This window comes from Paroedura picta, chromosome 16, assembly GCF_049243985.1.
Source record: "Paroedura picta isolate Pp20150507F chromosome 16, Ppicta_v3.0, whole genome shotgun sequence".
Lineage (NCBI taxonomy): Eukaryota > Metazoa > Chordata > Lepidosauria > Squamata > Gekkonidae > Paroedura > Paroedura picta.
The window spans coordinates 1,085,217-1,096,525 of record NC_135384.1 but is presented as its reverse complement, the minus strand read 5'-3'; the positions used below and the strand labels follow the sequence as shown (position 1 = coordinate 1,096,525).

Below are 11,309 nucleotides of genomic sequence, written 5' to 3'. Positions count from 1 at the left end.
GGATAAAAAAGAATGTGAGGAAATGGTCCAGATCTTTCTTGCCTGGGAGCCCTTCAGTGGCCTATGAGGCCACACTCACGGACAAATGAAAGAACAGTGAGGTCACAGCACTCCCTACTTATGCCCCGAGTCAGAATATTATTTTTCTAGGTGACTTTTAATGTATGGATAGCGGCCAGTTTAATGTGATCCGTGGATCTGCTCTAGGGTCACTCCATTTGATCTTAGTTGGAGAAAAATCGGCAATTTTAGATCCTAGTTTCAGCCCATGCAAAGTGGAAATAGGCTTCATTTGCCCGCCAAGTGCAGTTGACCTGCAATTGCAAAGAGCCACCAACTTCCAGGAGTTCGTAGCCGAAGCAGGAGCTATTCCTGGAGCCAGGAATGTCGGAGTTTGCAAAAAGGGACCTCATGGATCCCAGTCCCGCCCCATCCCCCGATCGCTCCTTTAAAAGGACTGTCAGCCCCTCCCCTGTGGCCGCGTTCTGTACCCGCTTCCGCTTTTCTATTGGCTTCTTCAATTGGCTCCTCCCACTGTCAGTCCAGCCACGCCCCTTGTCCTCCCACTACTTCCCCACCTTTGTATTGGCCACGCCCACCGCTATCGTCACGGCGTCGCCCCTTTCTGGAATCTCTAAACTGTTCCTATCCGCCCGCTCGGCTCTTCGGCGCATGCGTTCTTTAGCTCTTCGGGCCGCGCGTTTTCCTTCTGTCGTCGTGGACCGTGAGACGCATGCGCAAAAATAAGCCTCCAATCCGAGCCGGCAGCACCACGCGGACGCACCTCCCTTTTCGGCATCCTTCCCGCCGTCCTCCACCGACAGCGCATGCGCGCCACCCCCGCGCTTTTCCTCCCTCCTCCCGCTCCCAAGGCACGGCGGCTGCGTCTGTTCGCCTTCTCATTGGGCGGTCCTCTGGCTGCCCCGGAAGCGCTTCCTGCCGCCCTGGTCGGTTGCCCCGGAAGTGGCCTGGAGCAGAGCCGAGAGTCGGCGGGGCGGGGGGAGCGGTTCCCCCGGAGCCGGTAGCGACCGAGAGCGGCCGTCGCGGCAGCGCGCATGGCGGAGCCCGCGGGCACGGGCTGAGGGCGGCAGGAGGAGGGCGGCCGGGCCCCGCGCCCGCCTCGGCGCCCCCTCCCTCCCACCCCCACCCCCACCCGCCCCGGCCCCCTCCTCCTCCCCCCCCTCCTGCCGTCCTGGCGGAGCTGGGCCGGGCCGGGGGCGCGGCGGGGCCCGCCGGCGGGATGATGCGCTCCCAGTGCCTGCTCGGCCTCCGCGCCTTCCTCGCCTTCGCCGCCAAGCTCTGGGGCTTCCTGCTGTACCTCCTGCGGCGACAGGCCCGCACCGTGAGTCCCGGCCCCGGGGAAGAGGGGGGAGGAAGGGCGGGGGGGCGACGTGCTCCGGGACCCCCTTCGCTGACGCCTCGGGGAGGCGGGGGGGGCTTTCCCGGGCTCCTTCTGCAGCCCCCTCTCCCCCCCCCGCAGGAGGTGGTCGCGGGGTTGGCGTCCGGCGAAGGGCCGCGTAGCTCTTCCCGGCGAGCTGCCTTGACAGGTGGGAGGGAGACCCCCCCTCGGGGAGAGTTTCCAGGGGCCCTTGTGCGGTTCGGGCCCACGGCGGGGCCTCTTCCTCTCCCACGGGGTTAGCCTGGGGGGAGATGGGCAGTGGTGCATCTGCATGAAAGCCGGAGGCGCCTCTTGGGCTTGAGGGAATCTCCGGGAAATTTATTTATTGACCGTTTTGTGTGGACCTCCTCCTCACTCCCCGCTCTCCCGGCCATTTCGGTTTCACTTTCCTCCTTCCTACGAGTCGGAAACCAAAGGAAGGGAAGCCAACGCTCTGGTGCAGCCGGAGGCACAAAGGAGCCTGTGTGTTGGTCTTGCTTTTAGGCGTCTGCCTGCTAAACTGTCACTGGTTCAAGTGGGCAGCCATGATGGTCTGTAGCAGCAGGACAAATTTAGAGTCCAGCCAGGCACCTCAAGGACTTAGCAAAGTTTGTTCAAGGTATGAGCTTTCTCATGGACACACACCTAACTCAGTGCACCTGCTCACGAAAGCTCGTGCCTTGAATAAAACCGTGTTGGTCTTGGAGGTGCCTGACTGGACTCTAAATTTGTTCCATTGGTCCAGATTGTTAGAGTGGATGTGATTTCAGTTGACAGCATCTCAGAGCAGACGAGCTGCCCTCTGTCTGCTTGCATTGCTTCTGTGGCAGCGCCGTTCCAGTGGTGCCAGAGGCAAGCTTGAGGAGAGTTTGAGGGAGGCAGATGGGATGCCTGGATTCACCGAGGGATCCAGAGTTCAAATGGGACTGGGATTGTTGAGTTTTCGTGTTGAAAATTGGCTTATTATTTTTGCTTGTCAAAGTTAACACAATTGCACAACAAAGACAGGTCGTGTATAGTGATGAAAACACCTTTGAGACTTTTACATAGTGCTCATTTTTCTTTCCAGAGCTGCTGGAGAAGGTGACCCGAGGGGGTTGTTCCTCCTTGTGTTAGAGCAGCCAGTGAGGTCAGGCAGCATTTTGGTGGGCAGTGTTTCCAGGCTTCCCTGCCTCTGCTGTCGACTCGCTGTTGTCTTGACCTTGGTGCTTGCCTCAGTTTTTGTCTCTGTAAATTGGGACTTGGAAACATTGGCTGCTTTGGTGGGTGTCTTGCAGTGGGGAAGCACTGGCAGGGGTGTTTACTGCAAGTGCCTCCTGGAAATAGGATCCAAGCCCCACTACACATGAGACTCTTTTCTTGTCATTTGGCTCAACTGTTAGCTTGTTGTACAGTGAATTAGAGTCAGGTGGGTTTGCCACATTGGCCTGAAAGAATAAAGTTTGAGTCCAGTGGCACCTTGGAGACCATGAGTGCTTATGCCCAGAATTAAACCCTGTTAGTCTTAAAGGTGCCACTGGACTCAAACTTTGTTCTAATACACAGTGTCTTCTTGTCCCCATTTCCCAGTTGGCAACTGTATGCTTCGTGAAAGTCAGAAATACACAGGCTGTTGTTTGGGGTATATGGTCAAGTGATCCCTTGCTTCTGGGGAACATTAATCTCGTAAATTAACGGTGCAAATTAGCTTCCAAGCCTGGATTGAAAAGCGCCTTTGGTTTCCTTCTGGCCCTGAAACGGCTGCCCTCAAGAGAAATTGTGGCAGCACTTAAAATACTTGCTTTTGGGGTAGGGCAGTACTGAGGAAAGTGCTCTTGAGTGCCTGTGTGTGTTCCGGCTACGGAAGTTAGGAGGTGTGTGTCCATTGCTTGCTTGACTTCCCTTCCTAGCAGAGCCTGGGCTCTGGTTGCAGCCTGTCCTCCCCCTGAGGCTAGCGGTGGAGGGTTGTTTTGGAGGAAGTTGGGCAAACAGTCAGCTGCAATGACTGTCGAGTACCCAGCGGCTGGCTAGGGGAGAAACGCTGCGCTCAGGAGAGCCCTCTTTGCGTGGACCACTTAGGAAGCCCAGGGTCAATACGCCAAGACAGGCGGTGCCCTGACCACGAAGGGCCAAGCTGGCCCAGTTTTCTCAGACCTCAGAAGCTAAGCAGGGTTAGTCCTTGGGTGGGGGACCATCGTGGAAGTCCAGGCATGCCTAAAACTCAAATGTGTCTCAAACCAGAAAACCCTCCAAAGGCGTCGGGCCCAATTCAGAAGAAGAAGAAGAAGAGTTGGTTCTTATATGCCGCTTTTCCCTACCCGAAGGAGGCTCAAAGCGGCTTACAGTCGCCTTCCCTTCCTCTCCCCACAACACACACCCTGTGGGGTGGGTGTGGCTGAGAGAGCCCTGAGATTCCTGCTCGGTCAGAACAGTTTTATCAGTGCCGTGGCGAGCCCAAGGTCACCCAGCTGGCTGCATGTGGGGGAGCGCAGAATCGAACCTGGCATGCCACTACACCAAACTGGCTCTCAGTACATACTCGCTGTACATTTTGGTTTAAATAGCGGCCCCTGCCGAAAAGCTCTCCAGGGAAAAAAACAGCAGTCCTTGCCGGCTCTTTGTGAGAAGCCCTCGGGGATGATGCTTTCTGGTCCACCTCTGCTACCTGTTCCACAACATAAGGTGATGGATGAAAATATCTCAGAATGGGCAGAGGGTGTGCCCTGGGGCCAGGCATCGGTGTGAGGTGCATCGCTGGCACAGGAGTCGATACAAGGAGAGCCAGTCCCAGACCATGAGGGGCCTTAAACTGATGAGCACCTTGAACTGAACTCTGAAGCTGGTGCGAGCTCATTCGTAGCAGCTCAGCCTTCTGACTAAAGGAGCAAGTTCCTGGACTCGCAAAGCTTGGGACAGGGGCCTAGGCCAGCAGAGGCCGAAGGGAGGACAGGTTCCACGCCAAGTGAGGGCAAAAGGGAGCCCGCCCACCCTCAGACCTGCGTGTCAGCAGGTATGGCTGCTTCTGAGAATAACAGGGCTTTCCCCTAGGGATGGGAAGGTCGTGGCAGGGGAGCTGTTTGAAATGTCTGCATTTCAGGCTTTTGTTCCGTTTCCCCCAAAGACGGAGAGGGCCTTGCAGTGTGCAGAATGTGGTCTCTGTTGGCTTCAGCAGTTGGGATGAGTACTTAGGTGGAGAGACCCAAAATAGGATCGTTTCAGAGGGTAACTGTGTCAGTCAGCGGTAGAAGAGCTGCATGCGAGTACGGTGGCACCAGAAGAGGTTTTTAGGAGACAAGCTTTCAAGAGACACTGCTCCTTTTGTCAAAGGTCTGCTCAAAAGCTTCAATCTCCCCCGTCCTTTTGGTCTGTAAAGAGCAGCTAGACATGATTCCAGCTCTTGAAGTACCACTGAGGGCACATAGCCTTGCTAAAACTTGTCTGGGTCTACTCAGGATTCGGGTAGTTCTGGCGACCACCTGGGATTCCTGTACAAGCTGCCTTGCAGCGTCCTTCAAGATAGGGGGGTGGGCAGAGTTCTGCGTTCTCTTGGTGGGGATCCATGCAGGATAATGCAGAATTCTTCCCTGGGCCCCTGAGATCTGCTTGGGTTCAGGTTCCTGGTGTGCCCCCACCACAGAGCATGACCCACACAGGGGACAGGAGTCTCCCTCCCTCTGTTGGTTCCCCTTGGCCCTTTGCGCTGGGAAGACAGGCCAGAGACCAGAAGCCAATCGCAGAGCAGGGAGGTTGGATTGGCTAATTTGGGAAGAGGGGCTGGGAGGGGTGTCAGCCGTGCAGGTGGCTGCAGGGGCTCTTGAGGGGCAGCTGCCGTGCGGTCGTTGGGTCTGTGCCCACCCTGATGCCCTTGCAGCAGAGGGGCAGGCCGTTTGAGGAAAGGGAGCAGGTGAAGGACAGGAATAGAACTGGTGGCAGGAGGAGAGAAAAGGAGCTGCCTCCCGAGGAGTCCCTCCCTTGGCCCAGAGGGAGCTGCTGCCTTCCAGGCCCTGGGCCTGGGCTCTGCCACTGAGCGGTGGCGCCCTCCCAGGGACTCAGCAGGTCTTGCACAGAGAGGGCTTTTCTGGGAGGCGCTCTGGGCCTTCTGGGGTTCAAAAATCTCGTGTTCAGGGGTGGGTCCTGCCTCACGGCTGGATTTGCTGCTGTCAATATAACGGTTGAGTGTGAGTTTATTTCTTGAGAAAATGCGTGTGCTGCCTCTGCAGAGATGTGCTCGAGATGCCCTCCAACAAGTACGCCCCTCTTGGGTGCTTTTCACCCCCACTTGGGCAGTGGTGGAACGTTGAGATCCTGCCCTGGCGTTGTCCCGTTGCTCGGAAAGCCCGGTCCCCGTTCGCAAACGAGGAGTGCCAGCAAGTCGCTGCCAACATTCAGGGGCATCTTGCCATTGGCTGGCTCTGCCTAGCAACCCTGGACTTCCTTGCTGGGCTCCCAGCCAGGAACCAACCAGGACCGACCCTGCTGAGCTTCCGAAATCTGATGAGATCTGGATAGGCTGGACCATGCAGGTCAGGGACAGCCTTTGATGGTGCTGAAAGTGCGTTCCAGTTGCGGCTGATTCGTGGCAGCCCAGGCGGGTGTTCAAGGCAAGAGGTGGACAGAGCGGGTCAGGACTTGGTTGGGAGACCACCAGGGAAGTCCCGGGTCACTGTGCCTGAGGCAGGCAGCGGCAAAGCGCCTCTGGGAGTCTCTTGCCTTGAAAACTGTTTCCGGGGTCGCTGTGACTGGACAGCCAGCCAAGCTCCTCCTCCCCCCGCCCCTGCCTTATACACACACTCTCCCCATTATTCTGTGCATGAATTTCCACCGGGGAGTTGTGAGTGTGACTCTGCGTACAAACATTTGTGCCGTCAGTGGTGTCATGAAGGGACGCTGTCTTCAGCCAACATTCAGACTCCTCTCTTTCCCTTCCGGCAGGTGATCCAGTATCAGACGGTGCGCTACGATATCCTTCCCCTTTCCAAAGTCTCACGGGAACGGCTCAGTAAGTGTGGCCCTGACCAAGATGGTTTTTTTTTGGGGGGGGGGTTGTTGCATCTCTTCCTGGCATTCCAGGGGCCTGTGGGGAGGAGGGCAAAGAAGTGCAGCCCCTGGGGGGCCTCTGACCACGTCCGCTTCCCTTGTCCCCCGTCCCTTCCTTGGCAGATCAGGTGAAGAGAAAGATTCTTGTCCTAGACCTGGACGAGACGCTCATCCACTCCCATCACGACGGGGTCCTGAGGCCCACAGTGAGGCCTGGCACACCCCCCGACTTCATCCTTAAGGTGAGATGGAAGGCAAGCGGCACTTTGGGGTCAGGAGGCAAATTTCCTCCCGGCCAGACTGGCCGGGGATTCTGGGGGTTTGGACAGGAAAGCCTGGAGGATCATTGTCCGTGGGGTCGCGATGGGTCGGACACGACTTCGCACCTGACAACAACAACAACATCATCTGGGCACGGAATTGGGGCTACTGTGTAGGGCAAGGAGTTGTGAATTTCCTGCATTCCGCAGGGGGTTAGACTGGATGACCCTGGAGGTCCCTTCCAACTCCATGACTCTAAGCGAGTGCTAGGGTGGATCTGGAGGGCAAAGGCCCAGCCCATATTGGAGGCAGGTGGGAGCGTCTTGGGACCCCAGCCCAGGGCCAAGCCCACTGCCCCCAAGTCATAGCAGGTGTTGTTGCAGGCCTCTGCTAAATGTGTCTCTTCCGCCCTCTCTTTTCCAGGTTGTCATAGACAAGCACCCAGTCCGCTTTTTTGTACATAAGAGGCCACATGTGGACTTTTTTCTAGAAGTGGTAAGCCCCACAGAACTTCCTTGTGGTGTGTGTGTTGAGGGTGAGGGTGAGAACTAGGGTATGTCGCCTGGGAAAGGAGGAGTTGTCTGCCTCGGGTGGTAGCCAGGACAGGTGTGCTGCCTTTTTCCTTGGCCAGCTCCCCCCTGGAGGGCAATTAAGATGGTCAGAAGAACAAGGCACACAGTTGGTGCTTGAAGGAGCTGCTGGACCTTTTGCCTCAAATGAGACCAGAAGGTGCTCTTCAGATATGGGCCGACCCCCGGGTTGCTGCTGGCCTCTCTTCTCCAGGGCTGCATGAGAGGAACGGGGAAGCCCTGCCTGGAAGGGGCGGCGGCTGATTTTCTACTTTTGAAGCCAGCCTTGAACGCAAGAGCCTTGAATCCCGGCTCACTTCTTCAGCTGTCGAAAGTGACTCACAAAAGTGCCTCCCCTGCCCTCAGTTTTGTGCATCTTTAAGACTTTAACAGCACTGTTTGTCAAGGCCATGCACAGGGGTTGATGGGAGCCTGAAGATTGGGATGGTTGCGGCGTGGATGTCACGCTTTGCCACGGCTGCCACTGACCTTCCTGCTGTCCGTCTTGCTTGCTCCCCCCGCCCCTCCCCAGGTGAGCCAGTGGTATGAGCTGGTGGTCTTTACAGCCAGCATGGAAATCTACGGCTCCGCTGTGGCTGACAAGCTAGACAATAATAGGAGCATCTTGAAGAGGAGATTCTACAGACAGGTAGGCCTCGTGCCCCCCCACCTCGGGACTGCGGGGAGAGGAAGGATCCCTTGTGACCCCCGGTGGCCAGAGGGTCCTGGCCTAATCCTTGTCTGCTTTCTGGGCTCTCCCCTGGCCAAGCTGAGCGGTCTCTTCTCAGTGGCTGCTCCTTGGCCAGGCTACACCGGTCTCTCCGCTTCCTGCTACAGCCCCTGCCCATCTCTTTGTTCTCTGGGGTCCTGGGAGGTGTCTCCCCAGTGAGGGGAGCACCAGGCAACGGAGGACTCTGACCAGCACTGCTTCTCTCCCTCCAGCACTGCACTTTGGAGCTGGGCAGTTACATCAAGGACCTTTCGGTCGTGCACAGCGACCTGTCCAGCATAGTCATCTTGGATAACTCACCAGGTGCATACAGGAGTCATCCAGGTAGGGCCAGACTCGGTGTGTGTGGGGGGGCTGGATGGGAAGGGCTTCCTCATCCCTGCTCCGCAGCCCCCATTTCTCATGTCCCTCCTGCATTCCTATGGCAACCCCCCTTCCTGCAAAGAGGTCCGGGTGTTATCTTGGGGGGTATCCCGTCTGCGTCACTACAACAGCCCTGTGAAGGTGGGGTGGGCCGAGAGTGGGCTGGAGGGAGGTTGGTAGCCGAGGGGCTCTGGAGCTGTGGGTCAGTTCTCGTCCACTCGGACTAGCCCGAGATGGGTCGCCCTGGGAGTCTGTCGGGAGGTGAGCCATCCTCTGGGACTGAGAGGGCTTGTGGCTGCTCACTTCAGCCCCCCACTTGAGATGAGTCGTGACACAAAAGCTCACACCCTGCCGCAATTCTGTTAGTCTGTAACATGATAAGATGCTCTTGGATTCCGGCTCTCTTCATTGGGGCTCCGCTCTCTCCATGGCCAGGTTAGTTTCCCGAGTTGCAAGGAAAGGTGGGGGGAGGAGGCAGCAGCCCCTCCTAAAGTGGTTTTTCTCAGTCGGAACAAGGCCAGGTTTAAAAGGGCAAAATGGTGGCTAAGGCCGGTGTGTTGTTTGGCAGACAACGCGATCCCCATCAAGTCCTGGTTCAGCGACCCCAGCGACACGGCTCTCCTCAACCTGCTGCCCATGCTGGATGCCTTGAGGTAAAGGCCGGGCGGCCCGGGGGGGGGGAGGGGGATTGTACAGATGTTGACATCTTTTCATGTGTGCCGCCTCGTGGGCCCTGGTCAGGATCAAGGCGACATAAAAACGTTTTAAAGAATAAGGCCACCCAGTGAGCCTTGTGGCTGTGGGGCTCTCCCAGGCCCTCGAAACCTCTACGCCACACCGTCTTTCTTTTGGCTGTCAGTTTCCGACAGTTTCCTCGGGCGATCACACTCCTGCGAGGAGACGCCTGCTCCCCTCCTTCACCAGAAAGTAACGGATCGGTGCCGCCTCAATACTTGGCAACACGGAGAGGGCTCTATTGGAACGTCCGTTGCTCTGCGGAGCTTTCATTACAGCCTTAAAGATATCCCTGCACTGCCCCCCCACCCAATCAGGCCAGGCTGGGTTGCCAACCAAACCCCAAAGAACGCCTCCCCCTGGCAGACGGCTGTGATAGGAAACGGACCAGCCTCCCATGGGAGGGCGTTCCAAAGCTGGCCCAGGGCAGATAGCGAGCTTGGAGAGCCATGGAGTGGGAGGGGTTTGGCGAAGAGGGTTATCCCGGGAGAGCTGTGCTCACTCTTGGCCACTCCCTGCAGGTTCACCGCGGACGTCCGGTCAGTGCTCAGTAGGAACCTCCACCAGCATCGCCTTTGGTGACGGCGGCTCCTCCTTTCTTCAGGGTTTGGCCCACGACCTCTGCCTTATCCCGCCACTGGGCCCGCCCCCCATCCTTGCCACTGGGACTCCGGTGACCGTGCTTGGACTCCACGCAGCGGCCGGGAACGGACTCGGCGCCAGCCGGCCTTCCCTCGCGCCAGCCCACGGGCACCCGCCTCCATTTCCGCCGGTGCCTCCCCGGCGCACCTGCTCGACGACCGGCAGGGTGGACACCGACAGAGACGCTGGGGGGAGGGGGGCACCGGCCCTGTTGGCACGACTCCAGCTGCTTTGGAGGCAGATGGGCAAGAAAGGGGGTGAAACAAGCCAGACGCACCTCGGAGTGCGACGGACACTCTGAGACGAGGCTGCGTTTCTCATTTTAAAGACCTAGCTCCCTGTACAAAGAGCTCCCTTCTGTGGCTTCTTTTTTCTCCGCTCTTCAGACTTTCCTGTTCAGATAAGGAGAGAGGGCCCCCTCCCTTCCTCTGTTAAGGGCTTCTTAGATAGTCTGACTTGTGGTCATGACTTGACAGGCGAGGCTTGTCCCAGTGCCTAGGATGGTCCCTTGGGGTGGGGAGGAGGGAGAGGGCACTGAAAACCCATTTCCAGGGATTCCCCCTGCCCATAGGCAGCAGCTATATTTAGTAGGCTTGACTACACAGTATGATTAATGAACGTACTTATTCTGTGCCCCCCCCCAGCTGTAATCTTCCAGTTCTCCCTTGCAGGGGATGGGGAGAGATGTGAAGCCAGGAGCACAGGAGCTTTGGGGAGGGGGTCCTTCTGAGGAAGGGAGAGGAGGCGGGTGGAGGAAACAGCGTCAGGAGCTCAAGGAAGGCAGAACCGGGCAGCATTAAGAAGGCTGGTTTCCACTTCTACCTCTCCCCAATGGCTTTATTGCTGTCGGTGCAGGGGGAGGGGCGGTACATTAAGGGCTGAAGTGCGAAGATGCTCTGGATCCCCTTGCTGAGTGTGCTTCAGTTACTGTGCCAAGGGAGCCTCCTTCCTTGGCCAGTGGAGCCAAACCAAGCTGCTTGCAGAGCAGGGATTCCTGCAGGGTGGTAACGGTGCTGTTCTGAAGCCCCTGGGCAAAGCAAGCAGTCGTGGACCCCTGCCACCTGCCCAGCTCTGCGGTCGCCACCTACGGGCTTGGGCTGCCTCTTGCTACTCGATGGGCGCACATATGGGCCGTGGGTTGCAGAGGGGGCTGTTGCCACGGAGCGTTCTAAAAATGTCTCCTTGCTACGTCTGCATCCTGCTCCCTTCCCTTCTGAGGCCAACTCAGGCAGGTGCTGGTGGGAAGGGGGAGTTGGATCCGCCCCCTGCCAGCGGAGGAAGGAACGGAAGCCGGTCCACTGTCCTCCCAGTCGGACGCACTGGCCCCTCTGCCTCCCTGGCCCTCTGCAAGCAACGTGCCTCTTCTTTTTGTGCTGCTTAGAGAAGCCTGGTTCTTCCCTGCTCTCCCGGTGCTGCTGTGGGGAGGGGGCCCTGCGCCCTGCCCCTTCCAGTCCTGGCTGCCCACTTCCTTTACAGCTCGAGGTTCCTGCTTGCACAGCCAGCCCCTCTACCCCTCCTGCGAGGCGGACCTTCCCAACCGGACTTTCTCTCCTGGCCCGCCTTGCAGGGCTGTCGTGCCATCTACAGCACGAAGCGCGCGACTTTGGAGGCATTT

At 57.9% G+C, this 11,309-nt stretch overlaps 1 protein-coding gene across 1 annotated transcript; it reads left to right on the top strand.

The window, feature by feature from the left end:
- The first annotated feature begins 865 nt into the window (after positions 1-865).
- CTDNEP1 (CTD nuclear envelope phosphatase 1) lies at positions 866-10,043 on the top strand. The gene is made up of 8 exons (XM_077314468.1): positions 866-1,342; positions 6,290-6,356; positions 6,518-6,636; positions 7,079-7,150; positions 7,757-7,873; positions 8,167-8,278; positions 8,886-8,970; positions 9,574-10,043. The coding sequence occupies exons 1-8, from the start codon at positions 1,241-1,243 to the stop codon at positions 9,632-9,634; spliced, it is 735 nt and encodes a 244-aa protein (XP_077170583.1). The 5' UTR covers positions 866-1,240; the 3' UTR covers positions 9,635-10,043.
- The last annotated feature ends 1,266 nt before the right edge of the window (positions 10,044-11,309 follow it).